The sequence below is a fragment of the Trichomycterus rosablanca genome, chromosome 11, assembly GCF_030014385.1.
Source record: "Trichomycterus rosablanca isolate fTriRos1 chromosome 11, fTriRos1.hap1, whole genome shotgun sequence".
Lineage (NCBI taxonomy): Eukaryota > Metazoa > Chordata > Actinopteri > Siluriformes > Trichomycteridae > Trichomycterus > Trichomycterus rosablanca.
Window position 1 is genome coordinate 28,026,149 of NC_085998.1, and position 20,270 is coordinate 28,046,418.

The 20,270-nt window shown below is 40.6% G+C and overlaps 1 protein-coding gene across 1 annotated transcript in view; it reads right to left on the reverse strand.

Moving 5' to 3' along the window:
• cftr (CF transmembrane conductance regulator) overlaps nt 1-20,270 on the reverse strand; it is a 58,413-nt gene that overhangs the window by 24,537 nt on the left and 13,606 nt on the right. The window contains exons 8-12 of the mRNA XM_063004614.1: nt 18,425-18,671; nt 15,538-15,630; nt 5,515-5,688; nt 3,560-3,751; nt 507-601 (exon numbers count right to left, since the gene is read on the reverse strand). Coding sequence (XP_062860684.1) covers nt 507-601; nt 3,560-3,751; nt 5,515-5,688; nt 15,538-15,630; nt 18,425-18,671 — 801 coding nt within the window. The remainder of the gene's footprint in view (nt 1-506; nt 602-3,559; nt 3,752-5,514; nt 5,689-15,537; nt 15,631-18,424; nt 18,672-20,270) is intronic.

A 20,270-nucleotide genomic window follows, 5' to 3' on the forward strand; every position in this document is an offset into this window, starting at 1 on the left:
ATTTTCAATGCTGATTTAGCGTAATAGTGTTGGTCAGTCTGTATCATATTCTTGAAAGAAAATTAAAATTTGTTTTCCATGCATTCACACTAGCATGTTCTGGGATTCAATTGAGTCTCATCAGTACACACAAGTTGGCAGCCAAATGATAAAGTATTGCAAAGGAATATCTTTGAAATATTACGCATTATATAACTAATAAAGTAACTTGTAATCTAACTTAGTTACTTTTAAAATCAAGTAATCCATAAAGTAACTAAGTTACTTTTTAAAGGAGTAATCAGTAATCAGATTACTTTTTCAAGGTAACTAAGCCATCACTGTTAATGACATTGCATAATGGGATTGGAGGGACTAAATTTAAAGCATATAACATGCGATCTCCAACAAGCACGTATGGATATGATGCATAGATATCCGCATACTTCTGACCATATAGAACTGGACTGGTGGGTAAATAAAGCTAAAAATGCTGGTGTATATGTGTCTGTGTTAAGTAGACATACCTAGCCAGTGCCACCCGTGCCTTCTGACCCCCACTCAGATTTAACCCTCCCTCTGCCAAAGGTGTTCTGTCCTTCTCAGGGAGAGCAGCCAGGTCCTTAGGCACAGAGCACAGTAAGAGCTTAATTAAAATATATTAATTAACACAACTGTTATGACTGACCAGCATGCTTATACACTCTTAATTAAATAAGAGCAGAAGACCGTGCTGGAGCCTATCCCAGCTTTTCAATGGGCTCAAGGCACACAGTAACACCCTGGACGGGGCGCCAGTCCATCGCAAGGCAGACACACATACACACATACATACACACACACTCATCCACCTATAGGGCAATTCAGTGTCTCCAATTAACCTGACTGCATGTTTTTGGACTGTGGGAGGAAACCGGAGCTCCTGGAGGAAACCCATGCAGACACGGGGAGAACATGCAAACTCCACACAGAAAGGACCCGGACCGCCCCACCTGGGAATCAAACTCAGGACCTTCTTGCTGTGAGGCAACAGTTCTACCCACCGAGTCACCGTGCTGCCTGTAGAATAAATTTAGGTAGACAGGCTATTGTACTAATACATATTAAACTATTAAATAGTGGGCAGTGACATGGTTTGGCTAGTGGTTATCAATCAAATGCCCTTTGTAATAATTGACATTATCTGCATGTATGGTTGGAGGGTAGCATCACCTGTCATTAATTAGATCAGATTTGATCTAATAAAGATGGTAATAAAAACAATGTAATAATGCCAATTTTTTCATTCATTTGTAATATGTTTTTATTTTAAAGGGCAATTATAGACTGAAATAAACCCAGTTTATGTCCCCTCAAAAAAAAAGTAAATGCAGAAAGGATACACAATATAGCAAGCAAAAAATAATACATCCATATTTAAATAACCACATATATTTCTCGCTATCTTACCTTATCACTGACTCTTTAAGTCCAGTTTGGAAGCGTTAGGGGGAAAATTACATCAATAGTTAAAAAGGCTTACTCAGTAAAGTGGACAGCAGTGCCAGAAGTAGTGATGTTTGTGTTTATAGCCCAGACATGTTGTGACTGATACATCTGAAATGCTCTGTTATAGTGTGGTCAGCAAGATGGTCACATTGCAGGCTAAAGTTGCTGTTAAAAAAGTGAATGAGTGCTTCTCTTTAGTGTTTTAAGAACCTATAACCATTTATGAGGGTGTGGAAACTCACTCTTAAGCACTGTAAAAGTAGCACAATGTGACTACCATACAGAGCAACAGAGTTTGGTGAAGCATTGGATACGTACAAACAATGTTAACGCATCTGCATCCAGTCCTTAGTGAATGAAAAGGCTTTTTTAAACCTAAACAAGCTGGTATCACAACCAATTGTCATCATCACAGATCACAGAGTGTCATTAACAGAAAAGTGACAGTTTTAAATTCATTATGGGTTTGAATGTCTCACTTTTTCTAGTGGCACTGAGTTTAGAAGGCGTTGAGTTTCAAGGTATTTTTTCCTATAAGGATGTATGGGCACACATTCCCACAGACAAGCAAAAAATCTTGAATAAAGGCTTCAAAGAAGAGTGGCTGTTGTTGTAAGGAATGTAATGGGATGACCAACAAGCTCATGGTAGGGTGTTCAAATATTTTTGGCCATATAGTGTATCTCTGTTCATATAAAAACATTACACTGATCAGCCATAACATTAAAACCACCTCCTTGTTTTTACACTCACTGTTCATTTTATCAACTCCACTTACCATATAGAAGCACTTTGTAGTTCTACAATTACTGACTGTAGTCCATCTGTTTCTCTACATACTTTTTTAGCCTACTTTCACACTGTTCTTCAATGGTCAGGACCCCCACAGGACCACCACAGAGCAGGTATTATTTAGGTGGTGGATCATTCTCAGCACTGCAGTGACACTGACATGGTGGTGGTGTGTTAGTGTGTGTTGTGCTGATATGAGTGGATCAGACACAGCAGCGCTGCTGGAGTTTTTAAATACTGTGTCCACTCACTGTCCACTCTATTAGACACTCCTACCTAGTTGGTCCACCTTGTAGATGTAAAGTCATCTATTGCTGCTGTTTGACTTGGTCATCTTCTAGACCTTCATCAGTGGTCATAGGACGCTGCCCACAGGGTTCTGTTGGCTGGATATATTTTTGGTTGGTGGACTATTCTCAGTCCAGCAGTGATGGTGAGGTGTTTAAAAACTCAATCAGTGCTGCTGTGTCTGATCCACTCATACCAGCACAACACACACTAACACACCACCACCATGTCAGTGTCATTGCAGTGCTGAGAATGATACACCACCCAAATAATACCTACTCTGTAGTGGTCCTGGGAGACTCCTAACCATTGAAGAACAGCATGAAAGGGGGCTAACAAAGCATGTAGAGAAACAGATGGACTGCAGTCAGTAATTGTAGAACTACAAAGTGCTTCTATATGGTAAGTGGAGCAGATAAAATGGACAATGTGTGTAGAAACAAGGAGGTGGTTTTAATGTTATGGCTGATCGGTGTACATGACATTGGCCTAAAATACATATTTAGGTAAATTAGCCAAATTTTACGACATCCAGGTAATAATAATTATAATACAATTTTAACAGTGATTTATTAAAAAGAAAACAATAATGATGATACAGTAGCACTGTCTCTTTCTGAACTGTAACACAAAATGTGGTATTTGGCTTCATTGCTGTGGAAAGTTGGTCAGACAGATTTTAGAGATTACAGGACTAAATGTGACTATGCAGTTTATGAAGCGTTTCAGATCTGTGAGGCTCTTTTCAGAACAGACAATTAAACTGGGGCACGGTCACTCAGCACTGCTGATAGCTGCCTAGGATTGGTCATTTTGGTATCAAGAGATCGCAGCTGAGGGGGGCGAACTATATTGAGTAATATGACACAGCGGTGCAGCATTGTGTCTAACAAAGATTCTCAGTTCACCTGCCAGCTCAGCATTCCGAGTAGCATGAGCTTAGTGACAGAGACAGAAAGCAAAGGAAAAATTATTAAGAAGTTAAGTGTGTGAATTAAAGTTTATAAGTTACCTCTTCGAGCTGGCATGCTTTAACCACGCTGCTATAACGGTATTCATCATAGGTCAGGCCAAACAGGATGTTGTCACGGATGGTGCCAGGCATGATCCAGGCGGTCTGGGAGAAGTAAGAGACGCGACCACTGTGGCAGATTTTCCCTGAGGAAGGGACCAGCTCACCCAAGATGGTCATTAATAAAGAACTCTAACCACACAGAAACACAATCTTTAGTGAACAATTCATTATAAGTCCATTTAAGTTTGATGTATTAGATCTAAATCTGCATTATATTGTCCAGTCATTATAGGATATCCATTATATATTTACATTATAACTAAGGCCCTACTTAATTCACGGTCGTGAAAATCGCATCACCAACTGTGAAATGAGCTGTTCCTGTGTAACATGTAATTTTGTTGTGAAATTCAAAATTTAAAGTTTGTGTTTAGTGATTTAACATTTTTTTTCATTCGTCTAGCATTTAAGTGCCTCATGTTTACTGGTTAAATTGCACTATGAGGCGGTCCTAGCAATCCTACGGCAATTCAGTTAGCAATTGCTTAGTCAAAATGTCCATGATGTCAAAGTGTAATGCAGCTAAAAACACTACTCAGGTAACTGGAAACAGCCAACCAATTCTATGGATGCAGAGGGAGGGACACGGACAAGAATTTTTGTCTAAAGCAGAGTCACTGGATGTTTTAGGTTTACATTCAACCGTTAAGGTAGGCTGTGCGGTGTATTGTAGTTTCCATTTATTCTATCATTCAATTTATGAGTGAATTTAATGAATTTAATGACTGCTGAGGAAACCGGCGCTCCCGGAGGAAACCCACGCAGATAAGGGGAGAACATGCAAACTCCACAGGAAGGACCCGGACCGCTCGACCTGGGAATCAAACCCAGGACCTTCGTGCTGTGAGGCAACTGTGCTACACACTGAGCCACCGTGCTGCCCCTTTTTTTTTTAAAGTGTTGACATACATGTATGGGTGTGTCATTATTGATATCAGCTGTCACCTAATTAATCAAGTAATCACGTAAACACCATACTGTAATATCTTTGATCTGATTAAGGCCATAATTAGATGTCAAGAAATGATGTAACTAGGCTTTAGTCCAAGAATATTATTTAGTGCATGTATAGCCTTATTCATTTCTTTTGTAATGCTCTTGTGATTGTGCTCATGCACAGAACATATTATGAATCCCTACATCTACTAAGGCCATTGTTTTATTTCAAGTATTTTAGCAACTGGGATGTTCAATATATGTATATACATTTTCATATTTTTGAATCTTCTGAAATGAAACATGACAGAGAAGTCTCAGGCTTTGTACTAAAATAAATACTATTAAAAAGAGATAGTATGTTAAATCAGTACATCACCAATAGAAGAATTTTTAATGACATACTTTATAGCACAGTAATATGAGGTTTGGGATGCAACCTCAGTCCTCTGAATAGAAATGGCTCAAAGACCTGAAGTACATAACAGTATGTATTCATGATGACTGTGTTCATTAGTACACAGTTAATAAAACAGATGCACTCTGATTAATGGTGCTATTTTCTCTCTACTAGAGAATGTAACTAACCAGCAGGCTTGATTTATATGGAGTGATATGAAAAATCAGATTATTAATTGACTCATGCAGGATGTAGAGTACAGTACAGTATACAGTCTGAGCAATTTAGGGTTAAGGGCCTTGCTCAAGGGCCCAACAGCAGCAACATGGCAGTGGTTGGGGCTTGAACCATCGGCTTTTCGATTACTAGTCCAGTAGGCTACGGCTTGCCCGTGTATTTTGTTTTAATATCTGGTTGCTAGTTTTTTTTTATCTCCTACTCTCCCAATGTATTACCATTTCTAACGATGCAAATTTCCCCATTGTGGGATTAATAAAGGATATCTTATCTTATTACAATATTTCATACAGAAATGGGTCAAGTTGTGTGTTCTTGCCTTTCCAGAACCTGTAGATCCAGCCACTGCCAGCATTTCTCCTTTCTCCAAGTGCAGGCTGATGCTTCTCAGGACGGGGGTTACATAGAGGTTAGTGAAGAAGAACCCATTTCCATTGGGATTACCATTTACTTTGTTCTCCTGCTTGATCTTCTCAAACAGTTCTCCAATACCCTGCAAAAACAGAGTCTTAGACTTAAACATGCCAAATAACTACAATAATAATTTCCCTATCTATCTGTCCGTCTGTCTGTCTGCCTACCTACATATACATATATATGTATATATACACTGTGTGCACAATTATTAGGCAAGTGAGTATTTTGACCATATCATCATTTATATGCATATTTTTCAACTCCAAGCTATATAAACTTGAATGCTTATTGGATTTAAGCATATTAGGTGATGTGTATTTGTGTAATGAGGGAGGGTGTGGCCTAAGGAGATCAACACCCTATATCAAGGTGTGCATAATTATTAGGCAGCTTCTTTTCCTCAGGCAAAATGGGCCTAAAAAAAGATTTAACTGACTCTGAAAAGTAAAAAAAATTTTAAATTCTTTCAGAGGGATGCAGCACTCTTGAAATTGCTAAAATATTGGGCCGTGATCACAGAACCATCAAGCGTTTTGTTGCAAATAGTCAACAGGGTTGCAAGAAATGTGTTGAGAAAAGAAGATGCAAGTTAACCGCCAAAGATTTGAGAAGAATTAAACGTGAAGCTACCAGGAACCATTATCTTCCAGTGGTGTCATTTTCCAGAACTGCAACCTACCTGGAGTGCCCAGAAGTACAAGGTGTTCAGTGCTCATAGACATGGCCAAGGTAAGGGAAGCTGAAACCCGACCACTACTGAACAAGACACATAAGTTAAAAAGTGAAGACTGGGCCAAGAAATATCTGAAGACAGATTTTTCAAAGGTTTTATGGACTGATGAGATGAGGGTGACTCTTGATGGACCAGATGGATGGGCCCGTGGCTGGATCAGTAACGGGCACAGAGCTCCTCTTCGACTCAGACGACAAGGTGGAGGTGGGGTACTGCTATGGGCTGGTATTATTAGTATTATTATTATTAAAGATATTAAAGCTTGTTGGACCTTTTTGTGTTGAAAATGGACTCAGAATCAACTCCCAAACCTACTGCCAGTTTTTAGAAGACACTTTCTTCAAGCAGTGGTACAGGAAAAGGTCTGCATCTTTTAAGTAGACCATGATTTGTATGCAGGACAATGCTCCATCGCATGCATCAAAGTACTCAACTGCGTGGCTAGCCAGTAAAGGCCTAAAAGATGAAAGAATAATGACATGGCCCCCTTCCTCACCTGACCTAAAACCTATTGAGAACTTGTGGGCCCTTCTTAAATGGGAGATTTATGGTGAAGGAAAACAACACCTCTCTGAACAGTGTCTGGGAGTATGTGGTTGCTGCTGCACAAAAAGTTGATCGTCAACAGATCAAGAAACTGACAGACTCCATGAATGGAAGGCTTATGGCTGTCATTGAAAAGAAGGGTGGCTAGATTGGTCACTGATTTTTATTTTGAAATGTCAGAAATGTTTATTTGTAAATTTTGAATTGTTTGTTTATTATTCTTACTTCAACAGATGAACATAAACAAGTAAGATGGGAAAATTTTAGTTTTTCATTGTTGCATAATAATTCTGCACACTAATAGTTGCCCAATAATTATGCACCCATAGATATTCTCCTAAGAAAGCCAAAACCTCACTTTTACTTTCTTAAATATTTAGGTTTAAGGTTTATTAAAATTTTGGATTGACCGAGAGCACCGTAGTTGTTCAATAATAAAATTAATCCTCAAAAATACAACTTGCCTAATAATTGTGCACACAGTGTATATATATATATATATATATATATATATATATATATATATATATATATATATACACATACATACATATACAGTGGGGGAAATAAGTATTTGATCCCCTGCTGATTTTATAAGTTTACCCCCTTACAAAGACTTGAACAGTCTATAATTTTTATGGAAGGTTTATATTAACAGAGAGAGACAGAATATCAACAAAAAATCCAGAAAAAAAACATTAAATAAAAGTTATAAATTAATTTGTATTTAATTAAGGGAAATAAGTATTTGATCCCCTACCAACCAGCAAGAATTCTGACCCCCACAGACCGGTTATGTGCCCATGAGGCACACAAATTAGTCCTGTCCCTGTATACAAGACTCCTGTCACAGAATCAGTTTCTTCCGTTCAAATCTCTCGACCACCATGGTCAGCCCAGAATTACACGGGAGGAGCTTGTCAATGATCTCAAGGGAGCTGGGAGCAGAGAAATGCTGGATATGACCCCAAGAACACCATCCCCACCGGGCATTTCTCTGCCTCCAAACACGGCGAGTGGAGTTGATGCCAAAGAGCTCAATTTTGGTCTTATCTGACCATATCACATTCTCCCAAGCTTTCTCTGAATCATTCAGGTGTTCATTGGCAAACTTCAGACGGGCCTGTACATGAGCCTTCTTGAGCAAAGGGACTTTGCGGGCACTGCAGGATCTCAATCCATTACGGCGAAGTGTGTTACTAATGGTTTTCTTGGTGACTGTGCTCCCAGCTCCCTTGAGATCATTGACAAGCTCCTCCCGTGCAATTCTGGACTGACCTCACCTTTCTCAGAATCATTCTTACCCCACCAGGTGAGATCTTGCATGGAGCTCCAGAGTGAGGGTGATTGACTGTGATCTTGTATTTCTTACATTTTCGAATGATCGCACCAACAGTGGTCTCTTTCTCACCAAGCTTCTTGCTGATGGTCTTGTAGCCCATTCCAGCCTTGTGCAGGTCTACAATCTTGTCCCTGACATCCTTTGATAGCTCTTTGGTCTTGCACATGGTGGTCGAGAGATTTGAACAGAAGAAACTGATTCTGTTACAGGTGTCTTTTATACAGGGACAGGACTAATTTGTGTGCGTCATGGGCACATAACCGGTCTGTGGGGGTCAGAATTCTTGCTGGTTGGTAGGGGATCAAATACTTATTTCCCTTAATTAAATACAAATTAATTTATAACTTTTATTTAATGTTTTTTTTCTGTATTTTTTGTTGATATTCTGTCTCTCTCTGTTAAAATAAACCTTCCATAAAAATTATAGACTGTTCAAGTCTTTGTAAGTGGGTAAACTTACAAAATCAGCAGGGGATCAAATACGTATTTCCCCCACTGTATACATATATACATACAGTGTATCACAAAAGTGAGTACACCCCTCACATTTCTGCAAATATTTCATTATATCTTTTCATGGGACAACACTATAGACATGAAACTTGGATATAACTTAGAGTAGTCAGTGTACAACTTGTATAGCAGTGTAGATTTACTGTCTTCTCAAAATAACTCAACACACAGCCATTAATGTCTAAATAGCTGGCAACATAAGTGAGTACACCCCACAGTGAACATGTCCAAATTGTGCCTAAATGTGTCGCTGTCCCTCCCTGGTGTCATGTGTCAAGGTCCCAGGTGTAAATGGGGAGCAGGGCTGTTAAATTTGGTGTTTTGGGTACAATTCTCTCATACTGGCCACTGGATATTCAACATGGCACCTCATGGCAAAGAACTCTCTGAGGATGTGAGAAATAGAATTGTTGCTCTCCACAAAGATGGCCTGGGCTATAAGAAGATTGCTAACACCCTGAAACTGAGCTACAGCATGGTGGCCAAGGCCATACAGCGGTTTTCCAGGACAGGTTCCACTCGGAACAGGCTTCGCCAGGGTCGACCAAAGAAGTTGAGTCCACGTGTTCGACGTCATATCCAGAGGTTGGCTTTAAAAAATAGACACATGAGTGCTGCCAGCATTGCTGCAGAGGTTGAAGACGTGGCAGGTCAGCCTGTCAGTGCTCAGACCATACGCCGCACACTGCATCAACTCGGTCTGCATGGTCGTCATCCCAGAAGGAAGCTGACGCACAAGAAAGCCCGCAAACAGTTTGCTGAAGACAAGCAGTCCAAGAACATGGATTACTGGAATGCCCTGTGGTCTGACGAGACCAAGATAAACTTGTTTGGCTCAGATGGTGTCCAGCATGTGTGGCGGCGCCCTGGTGAGAAGTACCAAGACAACTGTATCTTGCCTACAGTCAAGCATGGTGGTGGTAGCATCATGGTCTTGGGCTGCATGAGTGTTGCTGGCACTGGGGAGCTGCAGTTCATTGAGGGAAACATGAATTCCAACATGTACTGTGACATTCTGAAACAGAGCATGATCCCCTCCCTTCGAAAACTGGGCCTCATGGCAGTTTTCCAACAGGATAACGACCCCAAACACAACCTCCAAGATGACAACTGCCTTGCTGAGGAAGCTGAAGGAAAAGGTGATGGACTAAACCCAATTGAGCACCTGTGGCGCATCCTCAAGTGGAAGGTGGAGGAGTTCAAGGTGTCTAACATCCACCAGTTCCGTGATGTCATCATGGAGGAGTGGAAGAGGATTCCAGTAGCAACCTGTGCAGCTCTGGTGAATTCCATGCCCAGGAGGGTTAAGGCAGTGCTGGATAATAATGGTGGTCACACAAAATATTGACACTTTGGGCACAATTTGGACATGTTCACTGTGGGGTGTACTCACTTATGTTGCCAGCCATTTAGACATTAATGGCTGTGTGTTGAGTTACTTTCAGAAGACAGTAAATCTACACTGCTATACACGCTGTACACTGACTACTCTAAGTTATATCCAAGTTTCATGTCTATAGTGTTGTCCCATGAAAAGATATAATAAAATATTTGCAGAAATGTGAGGGGTGTACTCACTTTTGTGATACACTGTATATATCTACACTGCTACTGTGCCTGTGTCAATTATAACTCTGTATACAGTATGTTTGAATGGCAAGATAAGATGTAAGCAGGCTTTAATAATATTGATTACACTGCAAAAGTGGATTTCTAAAATGTCAAAAAAAAAAAAAATCTAAAAGCCTGCAATAAAGCTATAATATTATTGAAAAGTGTATTATCATTAGAAATGGCTAGTGATATTTACTATTTAACTCTGAAGCTGTTATAAGAACTTCTGACAGATCATAGATCATAAAAATATTTGGCAACTCCAGAATGACAGCATTATGGCATCTGTAATAGCTCTGGCTACGGTTTATTATACAAACTATGTCATATACAGTTTGTCATTTTCTGAATAGGTGGGCAAACTCTCAATTTCTTGCACCAGCAATAAGAAACGTCAAACAAAAGCACACAAAAAGCTTCTACGATTACTTTGTGTGTTTTACTAGAGAAGGACAGTGAGTAGCACTCAGAAATAGAGAAGTGGGTGTGACCCTGGATTAATCATTGACTTAAGTCTTTGTCAGACAGCGGCCTCGCTGGATAATTTCTGCTTGCGTTTCACATTCAAATAGGGCACGAAACAGCCGACAAAGAGAAAAAAAGCAATTAGTCGTCTTTTCCCACCGTTAAACTGTGTCTCTAAACAAGGACCTGCTTGCACTTCCCCCAGGCATTCTGGAAATAAGACCCCCAACATGCACTGTCACACTGAAGCTATTTTAACTACAAAGGGGGGTGCATTTTTGTGAAGTTACAAAAATTTAAATTTAAAAATAGTATAATACTATATGATATGAAAGGCATGATGCGAATACATTTTTCTGTAAACTCAAAAGGTGAACAGGTGACTAGATCAATCATTGAAAAAGTGTTTTTTTTAAGCGATTTACTTATTTACCACCTATTAGCACTATTTTATTTATATATATATATATATATATATATATATATATACTGTATATATATATATATATATATACAGGGGTTGGACAAAATAACTGAAACACCTGGTTTTAGAGCACAATAATTTATTAGTATGGTGTAGGGCCTCCTTTTGCGGCCAATACAGCGTCAATTCGTCTTGGAAATGACATATACAAGTCCTGCACAGTGGTCAGAGGGATTTTAAGCCATTCTTCTTGCAGGATAGTGGCCAGGTCACTACGTGATGCTGGTGGAGGAAAACGTTTCCTGACTCGCTTCTCCAAAACACCCCAAAGTGGCTCAATAATATTTAGATCTGGTGACTGTGCAGGCCATGGGAGATGTTCAACTTCACTTTCATGTTCATCAAACCAATCTTTCACCAGTCTTGCTGTGTGTATTGGTGCATTGTCATCCTGATACACGGCACCGCCATTGGATGCACATGGTCCTCCAGAATGGTTCGGTAGTCCTTGGCAGTGACGCGCCCATCTAGCACAAGTATTGGGCCAAGGGAATGCCATGATATGGCAGCCCAAACCATCACTGATCCACCCCCATGCTTCACTCTGGGCATGCAACAGTCTGGGTGGTACGCTTCTTTGGGGCTTCTCCACACCGTAACTCTCCCGGATGTGGGGAAAACAGTAAAGGTGGACTCATCAGAGAACAATACATGTTTCACATTGTCCACAGCCCAAGATTTGCGCTCCTTGCACCATTGAAACCGACGTTTGGCATTGGCACGAGTGACCAAAGGTTTGGCTATAGCAGCCCGGCCGTGTATATTGACCCTGTGGAGCTCCCGACGGACAGTTCTGGTGGAAACAGGAGAGTTGAGGTGCACATTTAATTCTGCCGTGATTTGGGCAGCCGTGGTTTTATGTTTTTTGGATACAATCCGGGTTAGCACCCGAACATCCCTTTCAGACAGCTTCCTCTTGCGTCCACAGTTAATCCTGTTGGATGTGGTTTGTCCTTCTTGGTGGTATGCTGACATTACCCTGGATACCGTGGCTCTTGATACATCACAAAGACTTGCTGTCTTGGTCACAGATGCGCCAGCAAGACGTGCACCAACAATTTGTCCTCTTTTGAACTCTGGTATGTCACCCATAATGTTGTGTGCATTGCAATATTTTGAGCAAAACTGTGCTCTTACCCTGCTAATTGAACCTTCACACTCTGCTCTTACTGGTGCAATGTGCAGTTAATGAAGAATGGCCACCAGACTGGTCCAATTTAGCCATGAAACCTACCACACTAAAATGACAGGTGTTTCAGTTATTTTGTCCAACCCCTGTATATATACAGTATATATACAGTGTATCACAAAAGTGAGTACACCCCTCACATTTCTGCAAATATTTCATTATATCTTTTCATGGGACAACACTATAGACATGAAACTTGGATATAACTTAGAGTAGTCAGTGTACAGCTTGTATAGCAGTATAGATTTACTGTCTTCTGAAAATAACTCAACACACAGCCATTAATGTCTAAATAGCTGGCAACATAAGTGAGTACACCCCACAGTGAACATGTCCAAATTGTGCCCAAATGTGTCGTTGTCCCTCCCTGGTGTCATGTGTCAAGGTCCCAGGTGTAAATGGGGAGCAGGGCTGTTAAATTTGGTGTTTTGGGTACAATTCTCTCATACTGGCCACTGGACATTCAACATGGCACCTCATGGCAAAGAACTCTCTGAGGATGTGAGAAATAGAATTGTTGCTCTCCACAAAGATGGCCTGGGCTATAAGAAGATTGCTAACACCCTGAAACTGAGCTACAGCATGGTGGCCAAGGTCATACAGCGGTTTTCCAGGACAGGTTCCACTCGGAACAGGCTTCGCCAGGGTCGACCAAAGAAGTTGAGTCCACGTGTTCGGCGTCATATCCAGAGGTTGGCTTTAAAAAATAGACACATGAGTGCTGCCAGCATTGCTGCAGAGGTTGAAGACGTGGGAGGTCAGCCTGTCAGTGCTCAGACCATACGCCGCACACTGCATCAACTCGGTCTGCATGGTCGTCATCCCAGAAGGAAGCTGACGCACAAGAAAGCCCGCAAACAGTTTGCTGAAGACAAGCCGTCCAAGAACATGGATTACTGGAATGCCCTGTGGTCTGACGAGACCAAGATAAACTTGTTTGGCTCAGATGGTGTCCAGCATGTGTGGCGGCGCCCTGGTGAGAAGTACCAAGACAACTGTATCTTGCCTACAGTCAAGCATGGTGGTGGTAGCATCATGGTCTTGGGCTGCATGAGTGTTGCTGGCACTGGGGAGCTGCAGTTCATTGAGGGAAACATGAATTCCAACATGTACTGTGACATTCTGAAACAGAGCATGATCCCCTCCCTTCGAAAACAGTTTTCCAACAGGATAACAACCCCAAACACAACCTTCAAGATGACAACTGCCTTGCTGAGGAAGCTGAAGGTAAAGGTGATGGACTAAACCCAATTGAGCACCTGTGGCGCATCCTCAAGTGGAAGGTGGAGGAGTTCAAGGTGTCTAACATCCACCAGCTCCGTGATGTCATCATGGAGGAGTGGAAGAGGATTCCAGTAGCAACCTGTGCAGCTCTGGTGAATTCCATGCCCAGGAAAGTTAAGGCAGTGCTGGATAATAATGGTGGTCACACAAAATATTGACACTTTGGGCACAATTTGGACATGTTCACTGTGGGGTGTACTCACTTATGTTGCCAGCCATTTAGACATTAATGGCTGTGTGTTGAGTTATTTTCAGAAGACAGTAAATCTACACTGCTATACAAGTTGTACACTGACTACTCTAAGTTATATCCAAGTTTTATTTCTATAGTGTTGTCCCATGAAAATATATAATAAAATATTTGCAGAAATGTGAGGGGTGTACTCACTTTTGTGATACACTGTATATATACTGTATATATACAGTATATATATATATATATATTTATATATAAAATTTGTTTATGCATTTTCTCCCCTTTTTCTCCCTTTCAGCGCATCCAATTGCCCGATTGCGTCATGCTTCCTTTCCACCAATGCCGATCCCCGCTCTGATTGAGGAGAACGAAGCTAACCCACGCCCCCTCCAACACGTGGGAAGCAGCCGAATGCATTTTGTCACCCACACTTTGACGAGTGCAATGCGGATCAGCACGGTGTACGGAGAGACACACCCTGACAGCACTCTTTTCCCGTCTCTGTGCAGGCGCCATCAATCAGCCAGCAGAGCTTTAATATCCCACCCTTATCTGAACAACAGGCCAATTGTTCATGTGGCTGCTCAGCCCAGCCAGCAGGCAGAGCTGAGACTTGATACGATGTATTCGAGATCCCAGCTCTGGTTCCAGCGTGTGTTTTTACCGCTGTTATTAGCACTATTTCTTGTAATTATGTAGAATTAATATAACCACTGTGCATATTAGCTAAAGCTACACTAAAAATTATGAAACACCATTTGAAAAAAATTTGTTTTCATCATCACTTGAAACAATCAATTTTCTATCATATATTGTAACGGGCCAATCACACGTCGTCGCTGAGGTATCAGGTGTAGCCCTGCACATGCAAAAATTGAAACAGGAACCCGGTTTGCAGGAAGCTCAACCAAGGTAGATCAATACTGTCTAAAAAGCAACCAACAAAAATGGGATATGCAAATAAAAAATACAGTGGACAAAATAATAGAAAGGGAAAGTTAAAAGGAACTGACACGTGAATCATCTGCGCCTCCATGCCCCCTCTTTGGGTAGGCTGTATTTGGGAAGGCAGAAAGACAGGATTTCTTAACCAAGTCACTCAACCGATCTGTATGGCAGGTGGGCTCTTTACATGTATACAATTATTTGAACTTTTTGCACTACTGAATTGTGTCTCTTACTCTTTCTTTATTTCAGAATTATTCAAACATGCAGTTAAAAGAAGATTGCATACACTATATGACCCCCCCCCCCAAAAAAAAAAAAAAAAAACATTGTCAATCGTGTCTGTATGTAGATGCCGACCAGACAATAGCACCACTGGGAATTCCAGCCCTGGATGGTAGTCTATTACTGTGCCACCCAAGAAAAGTGTTGATTTTTTTTGTCTAAGGTAATCAACCAAGCACCACAGGTGTGGTAGGTGGAGAAAATAATTTTTATTTTATTGTATTTGTTTATTATTACTGAGACCTATTAAGGCTAACTTTTATTTAAAAAAAAAAACCATATTGATTTGGCATCAGTTTAGTTAATCATATTGGCTTTGGAAAAGTTACCTCATCCCAGGAAGCGGTGACATTTTCAAGTTTCATCTCTGTAATGCTAAGGTCATACTCCATCATTTTGTATTCTTCTTTGCTAAGAAAATCCTAGAGGAGAAATTTGACATATTTTAAGATACATTAGAATACAATTTTAGACACATTGAGTGAAGTCCTGCCTTGTTTGAGGACAGTACACACAGTTATAGAAAGATACAAAGAATCCGCCGTTCCGGGCAGTTCTGAACCACAGAATGACAGTTCATGCACTTTGGGCCAAACTTAGTGTGGGACAAAAAAAAGAAGTGCCAGTCTAAGCACTTTTGTCTATAAAAGATAAGTGAGTCATTGAAAAAACCAAGACAGTTGTAAAGTGTATTGACTGATGCTTGAATCTCAGTATGTGTAAAGTAGCCCTTGGGTGGTCACATTTGTTAAGGAGCCTTGCATTGATAAGATGTACGACATAACTTTTTTTCTATACTGTCGTATGGGACCCACCAGTTTAAGACACTAAGGCTTTCACTGAAAAAAACAATCTGATAAATGTCAGTCTGCCCACTGCCTTTATTTAAACTTCTGTTCAAAAGCATTCAGCAAGTTTGTAGGAGAAAAATACAATGCAAATTAAAACAAAGAGCAGTAATTGGTAAATAATTGGTCTTTTAACTGAAAACATATACACTGATCAGCCATAACATTAAAACCACCTCCTTGTTTCTACACTTACTGTCCTTGTGATCAGCTCCACTTACCATATAGAAGCACTTTGTAGTTTGTAATTACTGACTGTAGTCCATCTGTTTCTCTGCATGCTTTGTTAGCCCCCTTTAATGCTGTTCTTCAATGGTCAGGACTCTCCCAGGATCATTACAGAGCAGGTATTATTTGGGTGGTGGATGATTCTCAGCACTGCAGTGACACTGACATGATGGTGGTGGTGTGTTAGTGTGTGTTGTGCTGGTATGAGTGGATCAGACACAGCAATGCTGATGGAGTTTTTAAACACCTCACTGTCACTGCTGGACTGAGAATAGTCCAACCATGAACATCCAGCCAATAGCGGCCCATGGGCAGTGTCCTGTGACCACTGATGAAGGTCTAGAAGATGACCAACTCAAACAGCAGCAATAGATGAGCGATCGTCTCTGACTTTACATCTACAAGGTGGACCAACTAGGTAGGAGTGTCTAATAGAGTGGACAGTGAGTGGACACGGTATTTAAAAACTCCAGCAGCGCTGCTGTGTCTGATCCACTCATACCAGCACAACACACACTAACACACCACCACCATGTCAGTGTCACTGCAGTGCTGAGAATGACCCACCACCCAAATAATACCTGCTCTGTGGTGGTCCTGACCTTTGAAGAACAGGGTGAAAGCAGGCAAAAAAGCATGTAGAGAAACAGATGGACTACAGTCAGTAATTGTAGAACTACAAAGTGCTTCTATATGGTAAGTGGAGCTGATAAAATGGACAGTGAGTGTAGAAACAAGGAGGTGGTTTAAATGTCATGGCTGATCGGTGTATGGTAATGACATTATAATGTGTTGCTCTGGTATAAGTGTATCATGTACAGCAATGTTGGAGTTAAAAATACTGATTACATGTACCTAACCCTTTAGCAGTCACTGTAGGTGAACAGTTAGAAACTACACCAACTAGGCATAACATTATCACCACTGACAGGTGAAGTGAATTACACTGATTATCTCATCATCACGGCACCTGTTAGTGGGTGGGATATATTAGGCAGCAAGTGAACATTTTATCCTCAAAGTTGACGTGTTAGAAGCAGGAAAAATGGGCAAGCGTAAGGATTTCAGCGAGTTTGACAAGGGCCCAATTGTGATGGCTAGACGACTGGGTCAGAGCATCTTCAAAACTGTGGCTCTTGTGGGGTGTTCCCAGTCTGCAGTGGTCAGTAAAAGTGGTCCAAGGAAGGAACAGTGGTAAACAGGTGACCGGGTCATGGGCGGCCAAAGCTCATTTGATGCACGTGGGGAGCGAAGGCTGGCCCGTGTGGTCCGATCCAACAGACGAGCTACTGTAACTCAAATTGCTGAAGAAGTTAATGCTGGTTCTGATAGAAAGGTGTCAGAATACACAGTGCGTCACAGTTGCAGGGCTGTTTTGGCAGCAAAAAGGGGACCAACACAATGTTAGAAAGGTGGTCATAATGTAATGTCCAATCAGTGTATATCTACTTTCTTTTGTCATGCACAATGTGGGTTAATCTTTCGCTAGTCTTATATCAGTGGCTGATTTTTGATCACAAGGCGCTGTTCGCTTTATTTTTGGTTGGAGCACTATTCTACCAGCATTGACAATGAGGGTGTTTAAAAATCCCAACAACACTTCTGCACCTGCTACATGTATACAACATACACCGCCATGTCAATATCATACTAGTGTCATTGCAGTGGTCCACCACCTAAACATCAGCTTTTCAACTGGAGTCCTATGGGGGGTCCCTTTGGATTGATAAATAGGAAACAGATGAATAAAGGACAGTGACACAGGGTATTAAGCATGTTAATTATACTTCATTCATTCGTTTTCATGTTTTACCTCAGCTTTATTCTGGTCGGGGTCGCAGAATGGCCTCAGCCATCTAGATCCCCGACCAGCCAATACTACCACTGGTGATTCAAACCCTGGATCCCAGCAGTAGCAGGCTAGCATAATTTCCAGTGCACCAACTGGGTGTCTCTAACTATTATTAAAACCATATACGTTTATTTATTACCATAATTGTATACCCACAAAGTTCAACTGTATGTAAGGTGTAGCTTTAATCAAGGAATGTACATTCCAGATAGGGGTGCCTAATAAAATGCTTGATAAGTGTAGATCAAGTGAATTTAATATACAATGGAATAGATGAATATACATTACCTCAATTTTCCATATAAGCCTGATAGTGTCGTACCACATCTGAATCGAAGCGGGCAGCTGGCGTGTGACGGTCATGCGTAGCACCATGCAGTATGAGAGCGTGGTAAAGATGCGCCGCACTGTAATGCCAGTGGTGAGGGCCTGGGGCAACACTGCTGCTATGATTACCCAAATGGCAGAGAAGAAATAGGCAGAGCTGTAGAAGTAGCGCAGTGAGCCAATCTTCCTGGTCAACTTGACCTCTTCTCTGAAAGCAACCAGGACAATTGAAAAACACACGTTAGATAATTCTCTACATTTACTAATTAATAGAATTAAAAATGTAATTAAAAACAGTACTACTGTGGTTACAAGAAATGTCTTACTTTACTTATTAAGCTTATTTATGACACAACTGCAACACGTTATTACACAAATCTGCCTTTTTAAAACCATAACACTAAAAACAGTTGCCAAACCCCCCCACCCCCACCCATTGCTGCTATCTCACTCACCTATTTTCTGTAAGGCTTTGCATTAGAATTTGTAAAAGAACTGCATGGATTTGCTTCCACTGAGCCACAAGAGCATTAGTGAGATGATGATAATAGTGGTGAGGCTAGGTGGTGATAAAGCATCGTTTACAGTCTGAGTTCCAATTCATGAAGTCAAGGTTACGAATCTGTTAGGGCAAGTAATGTTCTTTCACACAAAACCATTTCTTTATGGACCTTACTTTGTGCACATATACATTTTCCTACACATAAAGAAAGTAAAGCAAAGCCTACGATTCTCCAGAATGTTAATATATGCTATAATTAGGGTCTTACTAAATTCACAGGAAAATGTGCTTAATTTCACAGACCTTGTTTTAGAAAAATAACAGATTTCATGGATTTTTAAATAAATGTGCCACATTTCACAGCGGTCATTAAATTACACTCATAAATTGAATGATAGAATAAATGGAAGCTACAATACACAGCGTAGCCTACCTTAACAGTTAAATGTAAACCTAAAATACGGTGCGAAGCTCTGTCTCAAATACGAAAATACTTCTCCGTGTTTTGACACACCCCCTCTGCGTCCACAGAACTGGTTGGGAGTTTTTTTACCCGAAAAAAAAAGTAAAGTTTTTTTACCCGAGTCGTGTTTTTAGCTGCTTTAGATTTTAGACGACATCTTGGACATTTTGACTAACTGATTGCAAACTGAATTGCCGTAGGATTGCTAGGACCATCTCATAGTGTAAATTAACCAGTAAGCATGAGCCACTTGAATGGTTCGCAAATGAAAAACATTAAATCGATAACGACACAAAACGTAGATTTTGAATTTCACAGCAAAGTGCATATTACGCAGGAAACGGCTGTGAAAATATGCACTTTGCTGTGAAATTCTAAATCTAAGTTTTGTGTCGTTATCGATTTAACGTTTTTCATTAAGTAGGGCCTTAGCTATTATGTGCTACAAATACATCATTTTCCGCCACCGAAGCTAAAGATCCTAGTCTCTGCTTTTAAAACACAGTTGGCACTCACAGTGGTAGGCCACTGTATTGTTCAAAGCTGATTAACAATGCAGCACTAATTGTCTATATGTTATAAATCTATATGTAAAATTGTTGCTTCCAGTTGCCAGTAAAAATTTGGGAGGTATATATTTATTTATTGATTAGGATTTTAAAGTCATGTTTTACACACTATGGTTACATTCATGACAGAACAAGTAGTTACTGGTTACACAAGATTCATCAGTTCACAAGTTTAATGTCAAACACAGTCCTGGACAATTTTATATCTCCAATTAACCTCACTTGCATGTCTTTGGATTGTGGATGGAAACCCATGCAGACACAGGGAGGACA